Source organism: Peromyscus eremicus, chromosome 6, assembly GCF_949786415.1.
Source record: "Peromyscus eremicus chromosome 6, PerEre_H2_v1, whole genome shotgun sequence".
In the NCBI taxonomy this organism is placed as follows: Eukaryota; Metazoa; Chordata; class Mammalia; order Rodentia; family Cricetidae; genus Peromyscus; species Peromyscus eremicus.
Genome location: NC_081421.1, coordinates 50,478,616 through 50,501,167, shown reverse-complemented (window position 1 = coordinate 50,501,167; position 22,552 = coordinate 50,478,616). Strand labels below are relative to the sequence as shown.

The following is a 22,552-nucleotide window of genomic DNA, read 5'->3' as shown; positions in this document are numbered from 1 at the left end:
GTAGAAATTAGTGGTTGAGAAAGGAAGGTCATATTCTCTTACATGAACACAAAACATCCAGCATCTTTTTTCTCATCCCAAAGGTATGCTTCTCAAGCATTTTTTAAAAAATCTATTTCCCTGTCTCCCATTCACACCAAAACCATTTGCTCTTGAACCTGTATGTACTTATTCTGTTGTGTCAGAGACAGTCACCAAACCTCCCACTAGAAACATACTCCAGCTAATTTTTGACTCAGTAGGCTTAGAGTCAGAATATTACATTTAATGAGAGGTCCTAAAAATAATGCTGTTTGAAATTAACCAAGTCTTCTGGCCGAAGGAGAGTCATCTCCGAGGAGTTTCTATAGAACAGAAACATTTGCATTTTTCATACCGTATACTCACTCACAGGTATGCATAAGCAGCAAAAAATGAGATGAGCAGGATAATCTGCTTTTTAATCATAGCTGATACTTTATATACACTGAATGGCCTTTCCCAACACTAACCAATAAAACATTTCTGGTTATTTGAAATAGAATGTGAACATCAGTTAAACTAGATGAAGAGTTCAAGGTGAAAAATAATTGTCCAAGTATGATATTCTAATGATTTGCTCTCATATAGAAACATGGTCTTCTCACTCTCAAACTGACACAAGAACCCGATCTCACCCATTGAATTCTTAAAAGGATCCAATCTCTTGAAAACAGGGAAAGATTAGGTACTTTAAAATTGCAATCTTTTTTTTTAAGTCTTATGACACCTCAGACCTAAGATGTATGTAGCTAGGTGAGATTCAAAATGCATCTCCATTTCACCTGTTTTCATGTCAATTATCTTCTATCCATTTTCTTGGTTATTGACTGATTCCCATCAGAAGTTCTTTCAAAAGGTCCTTCTCATAAAGGCTCTGAAAGAACTTCATTAGTAGTCATGTAAATAACTACTATCACTCTGTGGAAGGAATAAGCTAGAGACAACAGGGATTCAGTTTCCAGATGAATCAGCAGTGGAGCTTTAGCATCCAAGACTCTGACTCAGGACTATGCACCTACATCACAAATAACAAGGGCAAGCACAATCCTTTCCAAGTGTAACTAAACCACCAGATCATATTTGCTCTCCCCAAATCATGGTTTGGAGATCACACCAGCTAGATGGCTACAGCAATTAACAGGTCTCCAGTAGTGTACCCAAAACAACATCCATCCTTACTGTGGCGGCTTAGTTTAGTGGCTTCTGTTGCTTTTTCTGTCTTACAAGCTCTTTTCGTCTTCTCATACTTACATGATTGTCAATCTAAGCCTAGATATTTTTGTTTGTGTTTATTTTTATTTTTTAAGATTTGTCTGTGTACACAGTTCTTTGGCATATGATATGAGAATGTGGGAGGGAAGGATCTAATTAACTCAGTGATGTAGATTCCTCATCAGTACCAGCACTCAGTAGAACTGAACCTTAAGCCATGGAGAGAATACCTTTCAGCCAGTCATCTTAAAAAGGCAATTGTGTGCATTACAAAACAAAATTCAAAACCCTAAAGTAAATCAGAATAGCGCGACAACAGAAGAAGATAGAAGGTAGTTACTGATCTTATTGATCATTCTTTAAAAAATCTAAAGTATTCTGACACTCTATGGAACAGTCAACTGTCATAATAAAGGCATTTCAGAGCAGATTTGCTGCAATATGGTACTATCATTAATAGGCATATAATCTCGGACACTATGTAACAACAAGAAAATGAACTAAGCTGATAGATTCTTACAATTTTTCCAAAATGAAAAGGCTGTAATCTGTCCTAGTTACACAGAGGTATGGAAGACTATTATCTTCACCAAATATTTCAACATAATTCCACACATATTTATTAAACTTACATTTAAAAGTATACACATGAGAATGAACTATTTTATGATACTATATATCTCTAAAATTGGAACCAATTATAACATACTAAAGGTTATCATTTTACACCTAGTCTCTCCAACAGAGGAAAGCTCCTCCACACAGCTTCCCTTGTACTACTGTTTTCAAAAGACGAGCAAATGTTACCGGACACAAATGAGAGACTAAGGAGCAGCGATGAAGTACACCATATGTTCCTGTTGTAGGCTGAATCCAGGTCTTTGTTTCAATATTCCAGCGCCAGCAGGAAGGAACGCTGAATAACCACCTATTTAAATTTATTTTCTCATTATCGCGGTAAAAGTTACACTTACGATAGGTTCAGCCTGAACCCATTCTATTTTATTATTTGCTCCTTTAATCTAGATATTTTTGCAATCCCAAGAACCTGCAATACAATCACCCTGGATAACAGGTCCGTGGCAGAACAATCTGACAAGATAAGCAACACAAGCGGCAGGCACTGAAGAGAACAAAGTTATTTTCCTAGTGAAATAGTTCCGAAGTGATTCTAGATCAATGACATTTTTGCTTTTTACCAGCTACGCACCTATTTAGACACCGTCCACCTGGTTCTCAATTAACAGGGCTTTCTTCAATCTTGCGGTCTCCCACATCAGTTTTAATGGTGCAACTCAAAACAAAACCACTAACCGCGCCCTTCAAACCTCAGACGGAGTTACCTTTTGCTTTTTTTCTCCCTACTGAAGTCCAAAATTGTACATAGTTCCCCTGAAAGGGTTTGCGCCGCTATCTCAAGGCAACGTCGCACTCTTTCAGCTCTGCCCTGGCGTTCCTATTGTCAGAAACCTTTCTCCCCCGGGCGGTATGCTGGCGTCGCCAAAGGGCACCCACGCTTACCTCCCGCTCACCTGCAATCCCGGGCTCGGGATGCTGGAGAGGAAGCCGGGCGGGCTGCGATCGCTCGCTCGCTCGCTCGCTCGAGCTCCTGCTCCTGCCTCTCTCCGGGGAAACTACAGACCGGGCTGAGCCTGGGCTGCTACTGAGCCCCCAAGCTCCGCCTTCCCCTCCTCTCGTTGGCCGAGCCTCGGGCTCCGGCTCCTCCCTCTGCCGTTTGCGCAGCCGGGGCTGCAGGCGGCGCGAAGCGGTACCGAAGCAAGTGTCTCTCCGGTCCTGGTTCTCGGTCCGCTCCGCCTCGACCCCCCACCCCCGACCCCCCACCCTGCGTCGCACCTGGTGCTTCCTCCGGTCCCGTTCAGCCCTCTCAGTGGGCTGGCCCAGGGAACACTGGGTGGGCTGTCCTGGGGAGTATTGCTGTTTCGGCCCAAGCGGAGCCCACCCCTCACCCTCCCTCCTCCACCCCTCCAGTCCCTGGAGGCTTCCTCTGCCGCCTACCCAAGGAAGGACCCAGCCCAGCTGCCGGTGGCTTGCCACCTCTGGTCCCCCACCCTTTTCCTTCCACCCATCCGCGAGCCCCGCCCACCGGTGGGCGCGGCGTCTGAGGGCCGGCCTTGCATTCTGATTGGTGCAGGTGAGAGTCGGCCCCGCCCTTCCTCCGTTTCTGGGCGCTCCCTCTCTCTTCATCTCCCTTCCTCCCGTAAAGGCGGGGAACTCTCTTCCTATTTGCTAGAAGTGTCCCCACCTATCGCCCTGGGCGTTCTCGCAGCGCCTTCTGGGAAGTGTGGTCCTATGATCGCAGGAAGTGCTGACGGAACTGGCGGGCGGAACTACGAATCCCCGTCGGGCCTTGCGCGACTCCTGCTGGGCAGGATTCCGGACAACGCCTGGTTCCTCTCGGGTCCTTCCGGCGTCGCCGGAGTGAATTGATCCGGGAGTTGAAGAGGGCTCCAAAGGTGGGAAGTGAAGTCCGTGCCTCAGTTGCCGGTAAGGCGAGGTTTCTCGGTTCGGGTCCGCACGGCTCCGCGGGCAGCCAGCGCGGCCTGGGGTCTGGCGGGGGCCGAGGCGGAGGCGCTGGGGCTGGGTTCTGGCCGGCGGGCGGACGGGCGGGGAGCGGGGCCCTCTGGGCGTCAGCGAGGTCTCTACGCGAGCTGCGTAAAGCTGATTTGTAAATGCCGCTTGCCCGGCCCGGCCCAGCACCTCCAGGAAGTCCGCTGTGGGTGCGGGCGGAGGGGAAGGGTGAGGTCGGCCTCCGGGTCCCCGCCGACCGAGGGGGCGGATGTGCTGGGGTGGGGTCCCCGGCAGGTGAGGCTGGAGCTGTGTAAGGCCTGGGGCGAGCGTGGGAGCCCCGGAGTCGGCTCCCGGTGTGACTGGGGTTATGCCCTTTGAGGGAAGAGGAGAGCCAGTGTTGACAGTTCCGACTCAGTTCCAGTTTCCTGATGTGGCCTCTTGAAGGGGGTAATTCTTAACTAGAAAGGTTTGTCCCTTTTAACTCTAAGACGTCTGATGCTTTTACTTCTGAACTGTACTCAAAAAGCGCTTTCACTTTGGGATGCTCGTGAGGAAACTAAAGAAATAAATGACGTGCCCAAGGTCACACAGATCTCCAGAATCTAGTCCGCTGAAAGTCCAAGTTCTGACCAGAGTTGTCTGCTTAGAAAGAAAGTGGGGAGGTGGTTGGTAGTGCTCGAAGCGGATAAAAGAAGTTGCAAAGTAATGTGTGCATTCCTCAGAAACGTTAGGATGTGAAGATTTGTTGAAGTGGAGTGAAATTCTTCCCACAGCATCCTCTCTTAACGTTTTGTTAAAACAGGAAAGATCGTTTTTAGCTTAGATATTTACCCCCTTTTCTGTGGCATACTAAATGATAACAGTCAACTTCCACGTGCCATTTTTAAAGGGTAGATAATATTTAGCAATAAGCTCAGCATTGCCATAACGAGAATAGTACTTTTCTATTTTCTAAAACTAAGAGTAAAGTACGGGTGAAACTGTCACAAAACTTATTTTACACATTTTAATGTTTTCATGAAGTGAAAATTAAATGCAGAATCATGAAGAAGTTATAACATGGTCATTACCAGAAATTACTATTTTTTTTGGTGTGAGGTTTTTACTTTTCCCTCATTTTCTTCACTCCATGTATAAATAGTAATACAAGCGCTTGTATGTTTTCTTTTTCTTGCCATCATCTGTGACTTTTAATTCATTCTTAACGTTAAAGAGTGAAAAAATTATGCTTATGTATTCAGCAAAAAGCAATGCACTTGTTTCAAACAAGTGACTAATTTTAGCTGATAGATATTATTAGATAGTTTTTAATAGAATTGTAGGAGTTTTTTATTGAAGACAAGATTTCTTTATAAGATTATATCCATAAACATGCACATTTATAGTTAGTAGGCATGCTGTGTAAATTAGAATATTAAATACATAATATATACTATACATAAATATACTATATTTTGAATGTGCTTTGCTTGCTATGATTAATACTAAAAATTTGGTTTTTTTTAAATGCAAAACTTTTCTGGGATCAGAAGAATCTTTGTCTCTCTGTCGTTCAAGTTAATATGGTCTTGTTTTACTGTGACTTTTAAAGTAAACGGGGAGGTGTGGTAGCATAAAATGGGACAAAATCAGGGATAATATATCATGCATAGAGTAGTACAAAATAAGGAAGAAGCAACTAAACAAACGGGAAATTGTGGGGTTAATTTGCTTTTGAAGTAGATTAAAAGATTTAAATGGGCCGTATATACATCAATGCTGGTAAAGCAAGAATGCCAGTATATTTTTTAGATGACTGTGGACATTTGCTGTTTGCTGGGAAAGGTTTGAAATGAGTTTTAACTGGCACATAGCTATGTGGTTATGGAGAGGTTTTTTTTTTTTTTAAACAAAAATGAAAAAAATTAATTTTTGTCTACTCTAAACATCTCTGTGTCTCTGAGGTCCATTATAATTGTAGTGTTTCATCACTACACTTGTAGTGCTGAGATGAGTGATGTTATTGCTGTATTTCAAATCCTTCAGTCGCTAGCTAGAATTCACCGTGGCTTGTTTAACCTGTAGTGTGCAGCTCTCAATGGCCACATTTGTTCTCTGCTGTAGCTTTGCATCAACTTTCAGACATTATCCTTTGCAGGACTTTGGAGGTCATCCTTATTTAGCTGTCCTTGTCTTAAAGGGTAGTCTGTAATAGCAGGAACTGTGTATTATTAATCTCTGTAGTCCCAGTTGGTAGAGTAATTGAGTGGCTACAGAGAGGAGAAAAGGCTTGGGTTGGTTTAGTGACTTGCCCAAGGTCATATGGCCTGTAACAGATCAGGTGGTTATAATCCAGGTCTTTTGACCATACATCTTCAATATTATGTTCAAAACTTTGATTATTGTATGTAAGAAAAAGAGTGACCATTACAAATGTTTTGATGGCATGATCCTCGTACTCTGTTTAATGCCACCAATTTTTCCTGAATGGCTCCAACCTTATCATTAGCTATTGTTTTTGTAATATAAGATACTTCCTGATTTGGGGACCATTTTACAGATTCCCTGTCCTATTTCACCTTCCCTCTCTCAATGTGGTCAGTCCCTTCAAGGCCTGTCTTACTCTGAGCCCTCCTTTCCCAAACCAGAATAGATTCCTGCCCTGTATTCTATTCTGAATTCTTCCGTATACTAAATTCTTTCCCATATTCTGAATTCTATTGACACTGTCACAAGGGGAACTTACTATTTCTATACTGATTGAATAATGTTTTACCATCCTAAAGGTTACCTGGGCAAGGCATTCTCATTTGTTATGGCTTAGCCTACCTCTTGTACTATTTAGCAGTGAGTGTTCAGTAATTATTTGCAGAATGAATGAATGAATGTATATATTCAAGCATAGTGCCTCCAGTACTGTGCTAGGGACAGAAATACAGAAATGAATGAAGCATCTGCTTCTTTCCTCATAGCCAGTTGAAGGATACAGGAATTTTCAAATGAATTTAGGACAGATGTAAAGGAGTTAATGCCAGAAGTTTAATGTAAATTATAGAAAGATACTTTTTCTTGGTGATCTCTAAAGTCTACATTAAGTAGTTTCATTGTGGAAATATAAAGGAGTTGTTTTCTTTTACAGCAAAATTGCTGTGTAGCTCAGCATTTCAGAAAACGTGCTACTGCCTTGCTTTTTAAAAACAAGCAAGATGCATTGTAACAAAATATAGACATGGGAGAAACTTTTTAATGGACGTTATTCTTCCTTAGATATATTCGTTTTTACTTCAAAACAGTTATTTTTCTTGCCTATGGCCGAGGACACCAAAGATAGAAAGAAATAAGTTTACACATTCAACTCAGAATACAATTAAATTGCTAAAGTCTTAGAAGGACTGGAGGCAAGGTTTGCATCTAGACCTGTCCATGCTTCTTTGGGTTTTTTTGGTTGTGGTTATAACTTGGATTTAATATAACCTTGAGAGAAGATGATTTTGGGAAACTAACTTTCTAATTTCAGAGGAACTTATATTTTACCCTTCTTAAAAGTTATATTTGAGGATTTTAAGATAATATTTTACTTGCTTTGAATATGACACAAGATTAAAAGTGTTTTTAAAATTTTGCAAAAAAAATTTTAAGGATATAGCATGCTAGATTTTTGTCTGGAAAACAAATTATATAATTTTTCACAGTACTACAGTATCACAGTAGAATGCATTCAACATCTCTGAATTATGTAGCCTTTTACTCATTCATAACATTTGCCAATACACCGTCCAAAAGAATATTGTCAAAAGTGATTGCTTTAAATTTTGATAATGTGCTAAGGTTTACTATTGAATGTGTCTTTGCTAAATTCTGAACTTGGTACTTTAAAAAAGTTAGTCTGAATGTTATTTGAATCTTCAATAAAACTTCATATTTATCTCATATATGCAGTTTGTAGGAGATTAAGCTGAGGTATTGTTTATATGTTGTTAAAATATTAGAGTTATTACGATAGGTATTGTTACTAAGAATTTTAAGCCAAGTACATGAATTTTTCCTCTGAAACATATAGAAGATGGAGTGATTTTATACTTTATTGCATTTGAAATATTGTGGGTTTCAGATTTAAGGTGATAGAATATACACATTCGAAAATAACATAAAAATGAAAGCACTTCTGTTGAGGCAATTAGAGGTAATTTATTTGCTGTAATTTAATTTTACAGTTCAATTTTATATAAACAACAGAATTTCATTTAAGCTACAAAACACAACTTGGCTGGCATCACACTATTAGTCTTATTTTTCAAGGCCACTTTTACCTTTGGAGTATGGGAAGCAGGTTTTTTAAACTATGCAAAAGTGATTTGAACCAATGTAATCTCCTACAGTTACTTAGAATCTGGTGTTACTTTAGGGATGAAGGGGAGCACAAAGGATTTGTTTTTATCATTGGGTTACACTGAATTATTGGGTAAGCATTAGAAATTAACTTCCCTTTCCTCAGTCAGAACTGTCTCTTGGGAATAAGTTTACCGTAGGTAAGTCTAAATTGTATAGTAATAATACCTTGGTTCATTCACCTGTGTAGTTGTTGAGTATGTTTGATGTGTGAAATTGTCTACTTTGGTATGAGCTAGAATCTAATATATATGGCCAGTGTTCATATCAAGCATTTTACATGCCCACCTACAATCCTTACAACCATCAGAGGAGGTAAGAGCATTATTATCCACAATTTGTAAACAAGGGAGAGAAAATAAGGCACTTGCCCAAGATCACAGAACTCATATTTGCTTGGAATTACATTAGGAGTTCAGTCCAGGTGACCCACTGGAGATTCCAGCCTTTTAATCATTTCAGTAAAATGATGTTCATGGTTAAAGGCCTACTTGTAGCATTAGAGTTGCAGTAACAGAGAAATTGTCCCTTAGATGTCATGGTCATTGCGGCACAGTTATTGTTATTTATTAAGCAGGTTTACACTTGAAATCTGCTGGGAAGTTCATACAGCAGAGACTAACAGACCACTTGTACATTACATCCAGGGGTTTTTTTTCCATCAATGAAATAGATTGTTTTCCTTTAGATTGGTAGGTTAAGTATTTGATTTCCTATTCAGATGCTATTGGAAAATATATATAATCTGCTATTATATATCATAATTCACCACTCAAAATCAGTGCTGGGAGCTGTTCAGACTGAGGCTCTGTGCCTGAGTTTGTCAGGGGAATGGTAGTCCATTTTCTTATCTCAGTCTGGGACTTGTGTACATGGACAATTAGTCCTACCACTGGTCTTCGCAGAGTAGGCATGGCTCACTAGATGCAGGAGTGCTCCTCTCTGTCACTGCTTCTTCACTGACTGTTCACCGAAGTCCCGTTCATTTTCAGGGGCTCGCACTGACTTCATCACTGTATCACTGAAGAATTAGAGCAACTGTTGCTGACTTAGACTGTCAAGTGCAGAGTTCTATGACAAGTACTAGGAAATGGAAAATGGATACATTTTTTAGGGAGTTTAAACTTTAGATAGAAAAGGAGATGTGAAGATGATATCTTTGGCACTTAGACATTTTAATATACAGCACTTCATATGCATCTATTTGTTTAATAATTAGGAGCCATAGCTGATATGGAGGGACAAAACATGGTTTCTCTAATTTGCTATCTGGCTCTTTATGCTAAAATGACTCTTTCTGTCTTATTCAGCCATCCTGCCTTAATTCAGGATGACCTGGAATCCAGCTGTGAGTGGATTGAAGGAATGACAAAATCCTAAAATGTTACACCCTTGCTGCCTTCTCATACTTATGTAAGGTTGTACAACAAAAGGTACTTGGAAATGTTAAATGAGTCAGACCTGGCCTCTAGGCAGCAGTGGCTCTCTGTGGCACTTTATTGCAAGGCTTTCTTAATTTAATTCCAAAAGATTTGGAATAATACTATGACCTTTTTATTCAGAAATACACATGCTTTGAGAGATGCCTTTATCCATGTTAAAATTGACATTTTAATAGTATTGAGATTTTGAGGTTGATGTAGGTGTTCTTATAAACAGTTTTACAAAATGAAGGGTACAGAAGGGACTCTAAATACCATATAGATAGCCATTCTATTACCCTCTTCTTGCAACTAAGATAATTTGTATTGAGATCAGTTAGGAGTAAAAAGTAGAGTTTAATGGCATCATCAAGGGAACCTTGCCTTCATTAGCAGCACCTAGTGTTAAACAAGAGAACCTGGGGCAACTTGTTTTTTAGTGCTACAGAGTCTATCAGCATTTAGATGCCTTGTTTTGGTGTAAAAACCATCAAATAAGGAAAAGTGTTTCTGTTACATATTGTAGAGAACCTTACCTACTTGGGGGTTATTAAATGAAAGAGTAGGCTTCTCACACAAAGGAGTTAGTACAAAGCAAGTAGACATGGTCCAGGGTGGTCTTGTTTAGAGAACAGAAGCATACTCTGGGACCTGTTCACTTGAATTTCTAAGATACTTTAAAATGAAATCGTAATGTTATATTGGTGAAATTAAAAAGAGAGATCACAGATGCTAATCAAAAGGAAAACCATCATGTGCATCAATTAAACACTAAGTGACTATTCAGTTGGGCACTTAATTTATGAGCTCCCTACACAGAGAACTTCATGGCCAAAAGAGGAGCATGATCAAGAGGGCAGATTATTTAATTTTATCTACACTTGAATTCTGGTTAGTCAGTGGAATAGGAAATAAAAAAAATCATAATAAAAAATTTATAATATCCCCTAAACCAGTGATTTTCAAATACCTTAGAGGCCATTTTTTATTTTCCTTATTCCCATTTCCCATCAACCAACTGACTGATCTCAGATTCTGTTTGTCAACTTTGGATCATTCTAGAGTTTTACCTTTAATATGTTGACCCTCTGTCTTTGATCACATCTTGATTTTCCTGTGCTACCCAATCTGCTTCTAGGGCACAGCTTCCTTTATTAAGCTGACCTGTGTCCATTAAGAAAATAAAAGTAGGTTGTTTTTTTGTGTGTGAATTTTTTAATTTATGTTTATGTGCATGGATGTTCTGCCTGTGTATATGTCTGTACCATGTGTGTGCAGTGCCCACAGAAGGTCAGAAGAAGTTGTTGGATCCCCTGGGTTGTAGTTACAGATGGTTGTTAGCTACCATGTGAGTGATGGGAATTGAACCCAAGGTCCTTCAGCATGCTCTTAATCACTGAACCATCTCACCAGCCCTAAAAATAAAAGTAGTTCTAAGGCCATTGCTTTAAATAGTCTTAAAGTTCCTTTAGTGACCAAATTCTTTTTGTACTCCTAAACTGAGAGTAATTTCCTGTGGGTTATGTAATTTTGATGGCCAAGTAACTTTTGACTCTCCTTTGACAGATGAAAGGGAAAAGTTTGGAAAATGGTTGTGTATAAGTGGTATGACGTTGTGATAGCCAGCATTAGATCGCCACTGTGCTGGGTAGGCAGGATGAAGATGAGGCCAGCAAAGGCGACTGGAGGTGGCAGAATTGAAGGAGACACTAATTCACATGTCCTACAAGTCAGAGTTTTTGCATTCTAATCTGCTTTGTCTCAGCCTCCTTTCAACCTGAAGCCCTCTCAGGCTCATGGAACTTTGAAATAGCATCTCTAACCATGTGAATTAGATGTTTGTTGGTTCTTAATACTTCAAACAACTATGTAAAGTGAAAACTTCAATCAGTATATACCTTCATTTCTCAGTGAGCTTAGAAAGTTATTAAAGAATTTAAATAGTATAACCCAGCTGAGCAAAAATTTAAACTATATCCTTCTTCCAAACCTAAACATTTATCTCCTGCTATATACTGTAGAAAAAACATGCTTCTTATCACTTCATAGATTTTTATATTGGTCAGTAATTCCTCCAAATATGTAAGGATATACATTTGCCACAGTACAATAATTGACTTTAAGGTGAGTCAGAGTTACCAAATTAGAAATTCACAAAGTCAGATCTTAACTACATTCCTGCCTACTTCAGTCTCCTGACAGTTTTATGGCAGTTCACAGCTCTTGCTCTGTACAGATTGAGCCAGAGGTGACGCAGAGCGAGGCAGGGTAGCATAGTACTGTTTGTAAACACCAAATACAAGAGGCCTTGGAAGCACATTAATGTATTTGGTTAACACTATCAACCACCATTCTGTTTCTGAGTTGTGAAAGCTGAAGACTGGGCTTGATGTCTGTAATGGTTATTTTTAATTTAAAGTTTTAGAACTTTAGCAGTTAACTTTTTTAAATGTATAACGTCTATAGCAAAGGAAGTTACTGGTTAGAGATTGAGATCTGGTACTGAGTTACAGAAAAGTTTGGTTCTAGGTATCCTGTGCTCTCTTTAAACCGTACTAGTATGGCCACTCACTTATGTTTCATTTATAGTGCTTATGTTAGTGCTAGTTATATTAGTTATTCTATAGAATAGTGACTTGCATTTTGAGGAGAGATAGATGTGTCATGGCTTCTGTGAGAGGGAGGGACTAGCAAGTTTTAAGTGCTTAATTTATTAAATGAAAGAATAATGTTTTGTTTCAGACATACACGCACATACGGGGAGAGGGGAGATGATTTTATTTTTAAACAGAAGTTCTGCTGTCTTAAAGAGGTTTAAAACCATTATCTTTACCAGCTGTTTTGTTTTCAGGGTCCTTGATACCCTGAAGAGGTGACAACGGAGGATACCTAACTTCATCCTGAATTGCGTGTGCATTTCTGCACGTGATCATGATAGCTAATATTAATTACTATGCCATGCCCCATACATTGTCCTCTCTTCACCTCAAACCTGGAAGTTAGCTGATGTTAGCATTGACGCATGTTTTGAGTATCAGTGCTCCTGATGTTCTCAGGTCTGTCGGCAGCACTTCTGGCCCTGTTGTCTTGTAGGCAATATTAATTTTGAAATCTGTTAATTTCCTTTCTCTATAACAAACAACTTGGCTGTAGTTCCTGGTCACTTGGCCCCAGTGCTTTGGAGATAGAGCCAGCCCATCAAGGTAGGAATAAGATCATTTCACACAAGAGGGAACAAAGAACAAGAAAGAGGCCTATTTTAAAAATTCAGGGCCATAACACCTTTGACCTAAGTTCTTTGGACTAGTTCCACTTCGTAAAGTTTCTACCAACTCCTAATATCACCTCCATGGAAACCAAGCCTTCGACACATGAGGGTCTGAGAGACATCGAAGTTCCATATGACAGCATTCAGCTCCTGTCCTGTCAAGGCTTATGTCCATGTTGTGATTTAAAATGCATATTCAGTCAGTCTCTAAGAGTCCTGGAGTCTTAATTGTTCTGACATTTCTCCTCCGTTTAAGTCCAGAGTTACCTGAGTGATCAGTGTAACTCAGCTGCAAGCCCCTGTAAAAATAAAAAAGAAAACCTTATCCTTCTAAAATACAAAGGTGGAACAGGCAAAAAGTGCCCATATCCATTCCACAAGGGAGAAACTGGAGCCTGGAAGCAGTGTTCAGCCCTAGTCACCTGGGAAAGCCAGCAAGGCAAACATCAAATTCTAAAGCTCTACATCTGTACCTAGGACACACTGGCAGAATGTGGGCTTCCAGGAGCTTGGGCAGCCCTACTTTTCAGCTTTGTTTGTTACTGTCCACTTGGTTACTCACTCGAGTGACTCTCATGCTTCCTGTAGTTTTACTGATGAGCACTGCATGTCAGTTCTCCTTACCATGGTCTGTAAGCTTCAGCCCCACAGTTGCCTGTTTCGGACTGCAACTGCACAGCTGGCCTTCCAGGCTTCCTTTGAAATGGGGATGAAAACCTGTGTGACTTAACTATTTCACTCTGCATTCCTGGAAACTCAGCATCAGGTGGAAAATGGCAGTGTTTGCCACCAGCCCAAGCTGTACCAGGGCCTACTGGAACCACAGAAGCTGCCTTTGTGTTTCCTCTTGGCAGAAAAGGAAAGTGAATCCTAGGAAAACCATTCCCTGGGCAGACAAGGGCTGGCAGGGTGCTCTTCTCCCAAGATTCTGATTGGGTGTCTGAAATATTTGCTCTCCTAAGTCTCTGAACCTTTGATGGGTGCCTTGGTTTTGCACATTTGGGAGGTGCCCTGAGGCACCATCCTACTCTCGTAATGCAAACTGTCGGTTGTATTTTTTATCCCTACTAGCCTAGCTACCTCACCCTCTAGCTGCATCCTTACACATGCTCTTTTTTTTTTTAGCCAGGTTAGGAAGTTTTCAAATTTCCATTCTGTTCCTTTTGCTTATGATTGTCATTATAAAGTTTGCCTGCTGGTAATATCTGTGTCATTTCCTGACTTGCTCTGTTGCCCTGAGATTTCCTCTTCCAGATAAGCTTGCCTATTTATGTTTAAGCTTGGTCTTCGTCAAAGTGCCAGAGAGTGGACAAAATGCACCCTCCACCCCATGGTGTGACAAGCATAGCTTTTAGAGCAATTGCTAGTCAAGTCTTCATTTCCATTGGGACCCTCATCAGCCTGACTTCCTTTATACATCTGTGTTTTCTGATCTGACATAATCACCCTTCACTTTACATGATTACATTTACATCCTTCCATGTTATATGACAGTTTGTCCCACTGTTCCTCTGAACTTTTCCAAGCCCTTCTTGCAAAACCGATCCCAAAGACTCCTTCACATTGTCTCATGTAGCTATTGTCAATAGCTCCATTTTGAGTACTAGTTCTCTGTTAGCTTTCTTTTACTGTAACATCATATTTGAGATACTCAAATTTGAAAGAGGGAAAAGTGTCTCTCACATGGACTCTGCACCATGCTAGAGTAAGGTACATTTTCAGCTCAGAAATTTCTGGAAAATTTGTTTGATTAAACAAACTGGACTTTCCAGTGCAGTGAGACATCATTATGGTATGTATATACTTTTCTGGGAAAATTATTTAAAAGACCTAAAATATAATGCTTAGTAACTCAAAATTTATGTAAAGATGTTATAGTTTGGTTTATAAACTACCTCATTTTTAACTCCATCTCTCTTTTTTTTTTTTTTTTTTTTTTTGGTTTTTCAAGACAGGGTTTCTCTGTGTAGCTTTGCGCCTTTCCTGGAACTCACTTTGTAGTCCAGGCTGGCCTCGAACTCACAGAGATCCGCCTGGCTCTGCCTCCCGAGTGCTGGGATTAAAGGTGTGCACTACCACCACCCGGCTTAACTCCATCTCTTTTAAGTATAGGACTGAGTTATCTTAACAAAGAATATAATAGATAGAGGTGAGGTGATTTGTTCACATACAACACGATTTAACCAAAACAATTTGAGCCCATTTGCGGACTTCATTTCACTTCCCCCCTGTAGCTTCCTGTATAAGCTGTCTATTTGATATTATGAGATACATATGTATGGACATTCATAAGTATGCATAACAGCAGTATAGTGTCAGAGTGCTATATATTTCTTGCTATTAGCAAGGTATTTGTATATGTTCCTAAATGCACCATCCCATAACAGCTTGGTAACCTAAGTGTATTCTGAAGATTTGAAGCTCATTTTTATCTAAGTAGAATTTTCTGCTTACAGTATTCCTCAGTCTTCCTCGTTCCAAACCTTTTAGGAAATGTTAGCTCTTACTTGGAAGTGGCTGTATCTCTTGACACACCTTAAAAGCTGTAAAGGTCATGAGAACAAATTAGAGCTTTTCTACTTTGTAAAATGGCTGTAGTGTGATCTATATCAGTTCTAGGCATGTAGCTTGGGGGAACTAGTTTCTCTAGGAGCCTGACCAGTAAGATTCTTGATAATTATGAAGAGAAAATCAGAAAGTGGCTATTTGGAACTTTCAGTCAGCCCACTCTTGGAGAGCACCTCTTTACTAGATCTTACAATTAATTTTTTTGATCTGATGAGAGTTGTTTTACTTTCTGGACCTGTATTACATATAATAATAGAAATGTAACAATTTTAGGGGGCCAAAGACCTCAAAAAGGATACAATTTCACCACCTGTCTTCTTCTGATGGAAAAAGGGAAGCTGGTGATAAATTGGATTTTCATAAAGCATGATACATACTCTTTGCAGATTCTTTCCAGATGTTTCATCAGACTTAATTTTACCTGTATCCCTGAGGCTGGTCCTAGCTGCTAAATTTTCTGTTTACGCACTGCTTTTTTGTTTGTTTGTTTGTTTGTTTGTTGTTTTTTGTTTGTTTGTTTTTTTGTTCCATAACAGTGATTCCCAGACCGCCCTCTTCCTGAGACTCATCCGGGTCATCTGTTAAGAATAGATACCTGGATTCTAAGTGAGTAGTCTTGGGAATGAGTTTTCCTAATAAGCTCTGAAACAGTTGGTGATGGCTTATATCTCCCAACACTTGGGAGCTAAAACTTTGTCTTAAAGAGAAAGATTTACTCTCTCCTAATTCTTATTGGCCTTTTTGGTCTTGCTTGTATGGAAAGCAAAGTTAGATAGCATTGGGAATTCTTCTACTTGGAGAATCTTGTTAAGCATGAAATTATGCTGGACATGGAGGTACACCCTTTTAATCCCAGCACTCAGGAGGCATAGACAGGCAGATCTCTGAGCTAGATGCAAGGCTGTTTGATATAATGAGTTCCAGCCAAGGCTACAAAATGAGCCCTATCCTAAAAGAATAAAATAAAGTGTACACCAGTTATGCCTTCAGAATCTAAAAACATTCTAATAGCCATAATACATATAAGATTTTAGAGTTTATAATATCTTACTATTTAATCTTTGATTTTACTTTTGTCCAAATTACTGTGAAATTTTGATTTTGCTTATAATTTCTAATGTTATATTGTCTTTGTTTAATGTAATAGGAAGAGCTTGGGGAAGCTAAAAGTAAAAACTGGTAAATGTGACCAAGTGTGGAATTTAATAGGATTAGTTAGATTTTGTGTTGGTTTTTATTTTGCTAAGCTTGGTACTTGAAAAGGTACTAGCAAGGCTGAACTTAAAGATTGTCTACTTACATCCTTAGTGTGTTCATTCAAACATGACTCTATGCTATCTCTTAAGTCCTTATGGAGAGAAGAAATACACATGAATTGGAAAATAGCACATGGACTCTGCATGCTAGAGAAAGGTGCATTTTTTGTTTGTTTGTTTGTTCGTTTGTTTTGTTTTGTTTGCTAAATAGTGAAAGTCTAGGTTATTTAGGAATCCCTTTTCAACGAAGAACCATATTCAGTTCAATTCCAAGAAATTCTTCTTTATTCCCTTTGTCTATTGTAACTAGTAGCAGCTTTAGAATTATCTCTCATGCCCCAGATGGAGTAAAGTGAGTCTGTTTCAGGAAACTCTGAGATACTGTAGCTTTTTACATGAGCAGATTGGAGTTGGTCAGGCAGGGCAGGAACCCTGAAGACTAAGTTTGGAAGTGGAAGTGGCCAATGATTATTTTATGCCTATTCATTCTAAACAAGTGATGATTGTTTTAAACTCAGGAAGATATTTCAAGCTGATTTTTCTTATGTTAGAATTTAATGGTACTATTTTGAATAAGGAACATGAACGAGAAGGTTCCATTTGTAACAGAATCCTACATCATAACATTTATTTCTAAACAAAAACTAAGGGTATCATTAACATTTACAGCCCTTGGTGTGTGTGTGTGTGTGTGTGTGGTGTGTTGTTTATTTATTTATTTTTATTTATTTACTCTATGGTTGCATACTAATTCACCTACAAAGCTCACTTTGAACTGAACAGTTCCTCTGAAGCAGCACAATAAAAAGATAAACATAAAGCCATTCCTGATAGATTCACCTGTATTGACACATTCTCTCTCTCTCTCTCTCTCTCTCTCTCTCTCTCTCTCTCTCTCTCTCTCTGTGTGTGTGTGTAGATGTACACACACCTCCACCTTGCTTTTTAAGACAGTGTCTCACTAGGATGTGAGGATTGCTTACTGTTCGACTAGGATAGGATAGGTTGGCCAGTGAACCCCAGGAATCTGGCTGGCTGTATTTTCCCTACTCTGGAATTACAAGTATGTGAACTTGCACTCCAATGCCTGCCTTTTTATATGGGTGATGGGGATTGAATTCAGGTACATGGTGGCAACAGCAAGTACCTTATTGACTAAGTTTTTATGATTTATGTTATTATTAGGAAGTACTTGTGCCCATGGGTAAATCAACATGCAGTGTGGTAGTCTATATTGATTGTAAACTTCATTGGACTAAGGAGCACCTAAAAGCTTAGTGAAGCACCACAGACTGCATCATGAGCATTTCCAGAGTACTTTAAGGGGAAAATCTGTCCAGACCTGCTTATGTGGGTAGCACGGTCCCATAAACCAGGGACCAAGATCTACTGGAATGGAGAAAGGAGAGAGCCACTTGCTGCTTCCTGTCTGCCACATCTGCTACTCTGTGCTATCTTCAGGGTGGACGGAAACCTCCAAGATTCTTTATGCAGGCAAATTGTTACAATTACAGTAAAGCTAACAAACACATTAGTTAGCCTTTGGGTACTTTTGTTTTTTAGTACAAGTAGAAGGTGGATGAGATCACTTCAAGGTTTGGGATTTAGAATCTGGGATCTTCAGTTATCTGTACATGCAGGACCATTTCTCACCCAGAAACAAGTACCCTTTAGTGTGTTTTTCATCTCCCATGGCATGGCTGAAACTTGCAACTGTCCAAGGAAGGAAGCTTGTCAAAACAAGGTCCTCAGGCCTCTGCTCAGTGGGCCCTGGCTATTTATATAGCAAGCTTTTTGTTGGCTTGGCCTGTCTATAGGTTGTCCATGAAACCGTTTGAAATGAAAAAGCATTTGGAAGGAATGAAAGAAGCACATTTCAACTTAATTAAATCTGGCAGAGTAATTCAGTATTTTAAAAGCCTTACTGGAACCACTGGTGGCTATCTCATACTATTGGAACCATAAGTGGGTCCAGTTTGTAACGTATATTCTAAAAACAGTTTCGTTTTAAAGTATTTGGAGGAGCATTTTTTCATAGTAACAATATTAAAAGGTTGTTAAAGATCTGATAATAGTATGATGTTAGTTTTGGAGGAGAAACTGCTTACTAAATACAAGACCAAGAAAAGCCCAAGACTAGTATATGCATAAGGTTTGAGTAGGCTTATTGTATGTAGAGATGTCAGCAGGATCTCTTAATGGTTCTAGCCACCTACCCTGATCCCTGAACCTGTCAATTACTGTTTTAGATGATATTTACATGTATACTTAAGAGTAAAGTAAAAATGATCCAATTGATCCTGCTCTGCCCATTGCCATCTCCTTCTTACTGAAATACTGGGAAATACTGGGAAAAACATAACCTTTCTTCTGATCAGCTCACTCTAAGCTTCTAAGATACTAGTATGCTATTCTTTGAAGGGTGCTCTTAATTTCAAAGTCATTATCTATGTTCCATGGCTTTTAAACTGTCTGGCTACCTTCTTCATGAAACAATATGTAATGCTGATCTTGTCACCTTCTCCCATTTCAACAAGCACACAGGCCAGCTTTGCTTTTGCTACTCACACTTGTTCATGTTCTCTTTTCCTTTCGTGACGTGCTATATGATTAAAGATTGTATTTTTTTAATCAGCTGATGTGTATTTACTATCATGCATATGGGTAATCAATAAAATATTTAACAAGTGATCCTCCCTATTATCAAATTCAGTTGCTCTCAAAGGTCTGTCTCTGGTCCTGTTTTGCTGTTTCTCACATGCTTTTTCATTGGGGCCATAGATTCTTACTATTTAGTCTATGTTCTCCTGGGTTCCAAGTTTGTTTTGTGTGGTTGGTTGTTCTGTATTAGTAAGTAAGACTAGCTTTGAAGCACAGATGGACCTCTGACTCGCAAACGCTCCTTTCTCTCCAGAGTGCTGGGATTAGATGCATGTGCCACCATGAAGGTAGATCACCTAGAAGCATATTAAGTAGTTACATAGGAACAGGAAGACTACCATTGGTATTTACCTGCTTCTTCTTGCTTAGCTCTGGTCCCTATTTATCTCTTGCATTGACTTATTAAATTTGGTAAGTTTCCCCTTTCTGTAATTCTGCTTCTCTGCTCTTCCCTTCATGCAGTTTAGAGCCAAAGCAATCTTCATAAGTCTACAGTAGTATGTTATGTTAGTGGTTGTCTCTTGCTCTGTATTACAAAGTTTAGGAATTGGTTTGGGTGGTGTCCTATAAAGTCGGGGAACAAAGTTTAGCTCGGTAAAAGGAAGCTTTTTGTTGTTTTTTTTTTTTCCTTCCATTTTTAAAAATTGCCATAACCAGGACTTCGCTGTTAGCAGCTGTTGAGCCCCTTTCACTGGTAAAGGTACAGTAGAATACTAAGCACTCAGATTTGACAGGAGCTTTTGAAGCACTACTCTAGCTCTTTGTCAGACAATTGAGTTCTTCGGAAGAATCTTGTATAGACCTGTTTAATGAGTAAGAACTACATCTTGTGTCTATAGGTACTAAACATTCATTTGTCAACGTCTAGGCTCCTTGGGTACCTGGGGACAGAAAGGGTGCTTCACTTCAAGAGGTCTCTGAATCTTGAGTCTGTAAAGAAGAGCAAAGTATCTTGCTGACTGGGGTGGTTTTCACATGGAACATGTATTAACAAATAGCTTCTGGGTGTGATAGCCAGCAACTCTTAATTTTAAAAGGAATGTTTCTAGAATTTTGTTGTTTCCCTTTAGTATAAATTCCTTTTTCTCCTTTCCCTTCCACCAGATTGCTGTTCTTTTTTGTGTACCATTCTTTATCATACATACATAGAAAAGGAAGAAATTCTGCAGTGAATGAAGATTCCTTTGCATTTAGCATTGCTTTTTCTACTGTAGTTGGCTTTTGAATGAGGATGACAATGGAAGAGATGAAGAATGAAGCTGAGACCACTTCCATGGTTTCTATGCCTCTCTATGCAGTTATGTATCCTGTGTTTAATGAGGTGAGTGTACATTTAAGATTTCTGCAATTCCTTAGTACCTGCTTCATTTACTTATCTGTTCTCCCACATGACAGACATTTGTATGAACTGGTGTTGGCTGTTGGGTCCAGTCTATACATACAATTGTAGAAACAAAAGCAAATAGATATGGTATTCTTAGTGGGGGAGATAGATATTACATACAATTCTAAGTTGAAAATTACAGTAAATACTATTAAGTAAGGGGGGAAAATTGAGAAATTGGTAGATGGGCTCTCTTGTAGAGTTCAGAACAGGCCCCACTAAACAAGATACATATATGTTAGAATCTAAGAGACAAGAGTAGAAACAAGTACATTGTACATAGCCAGAATGGCAGGCACAAGGTCATGGTGACCAAACCCATTTTAAAAACTGATATTTGGAAGATGTTGTTACATTGTATCTGAAGAAATCATTGGTATCTTGATTGGTACATGACACAAGTACATTTCTTATTTTTTTTTTGTTTGTTTGTAAATTAACATTATTCTAATATATGAAGAGAATTCTAGACTGGTAAGTCCCTTTGATGTTAGTTAATTCCTTCTCTGTAATGTTAAATGGAGACCTTGAATAGTGAAATTATTTTTTTAAGCTTACATAAGACAGACATCAATTCTGCGAGTTCTGGCTCTAAAGTCAGTGGCTTTAGCAAAAACACAACAACAGAAAAACTAATAAATATTTTTGCTGCACAATACAGTTAATCATCAGAATCACCAATGTTCTTGTTGCTAAGATAGCTGGAAGCCCTTACGAAAATGCCTAAGCATTTTAGAGTGTTATTCTAAGACTCAATCTTTTTGTCCTCACATTATTTTGGTTGATGCACTTGATGTACTTATGAACCTTAATCTTAGAAGCAGGAGAAAATGATTCATTATCCTTTTTTTCAAACCAGGCATATTGTAGCATTTCAAACATTACCAAGTAGGTTCAGAGGCCTTTCAGGAGAAATTCAAAATTATGGTATAAGTAAAAGTTTCTATCTCCATTACATAAAAGATTTTGGAGGCAGAGGATTTCAAGGCTAATAGTGTAAGTCTGTATCATCAGAAATTCATCTTCTGCTTTATTATGTTACAGTCTCCTCAGGATGCATGATAGCTACCAAAGCTCCATCATGTCCTAAGTTCTTGTCCAGAAGGGATAAGATGTGAAGTCTTGTTTCCATTGGGGGTCTACTTACTTAGAGTAACTTTTACTAAAAAAAAGTCCTACACAAGACTTCCATGTACATCTGTTTTTTAAGAACTTAACCAAACCTAACTATGCAAGAGGTTAGAAAATTCAGAAGTATTTTCTTACTAAGGAGAAAGCCTCTCTTGTAAAACTTAAAAGTTGCCTCTGTGGTAGTCCCATCTGGGGCAGCTCTCAACAAGCCAATAATTAGATCCATCTTTTTGTTGTGATACTTCGTTGCAAGTAGCTATTATTAGAAGGAAGTGCTTCCTTATGGTACATTCTGACTGCTTATTGCTTAGTACTCTGCCAGGGCATGAGGATAGACAGAAACAAGCATCATACCTGTTCTCCAGAATGCACTGGGGAACATGGCTGTTTAAGGCTCCTTAGCTGACTTTGTACCAGGAGTGACACAAGGAGAAAGCCCTTAGGTTAGGTAAGGAACTTAGGGTTGAAGTAGTTAGGGTTTGAAATGCTTACACTCTCAAAAATCATTTTTATAATTTCACTCATAGGTGCTTTGTCTTTCCAGGTCTGTGTGCCCAGCTTAGTGTCTGCTGCAGTATTAGGGAGAATTTCTGGATTAATCTAGTATTTTGACTCTTGGTTTGAGAAGAGGCAGGTTTCATTTACAGAGCATCAGTTTCAGCCTCCAATCAGTGAAGAGGAATGTGAGAAGGCTTTTGTTCTAGAAACATGGGATAACTAACTTCCTAATGTG

General features: G+C 39.2%; 2 protein-coding genes across 10 annotated transcripts in view; one reads left to right on the top strand and one right to left on the bottom strand.

Annotated features, from left to right (window-relative positions):
- The window catches only part of Serpini1 (serpin family I member 1), an 81,683-nt gene extending 78,830 nt beyond the window's left edge, over positions 1 to 2,853 (bottom strand). Inside the window, exon 1 of the mRNA XM_059265502.1 lies at positions 2,755 to 2,853. The gene's annotated coding sequence lies outside the window, so the exon portion shown is untranslated. The remainder of the gene's footprint in view (positions 1 to 2,754) is intronic.
- Positions 2,854 to 3,473: 620 nt separating this feature from the next.
- Pdcd10 (programmed cell death 10) overlaps positions 3,474 to 22,552 on the top strand; it is a 40,151-nt gene continuing 21,072 nt past the window's right edge. The window contains exons 1-4 of one of the 9 annotated variants that reach the window (XM_059265494.1): positions 6,471 to 6,588; positions 8,237 to 8,270; positions 9,441 to 9,563; positions 20,409 to 20,625. In XM_059265494.1, coding sequence (XP_059121477.1) covers positions 20,530 to 20,625 — 96 coding nt within the window. In that variant the 5' untranslated portion in view covers positions 6,471 to 6,588; positions 8,237 to 8,270; positions 9,441 to 9,563; positions 20,409 to 20,529. Of the gene's footprint in view, positions 3,739 to 6,457; positions 6,589 to 8,236; positions 8,271 to 9,440; positions 9,564 to 20,408; positions 20,626 to 22,552 lie in introns of those variants that run through there. The other 8 variants (XM_059265497.1, XM_059265499.1, XM_059265492.1 and 5 more) reach the window with 8 other exon arrangements.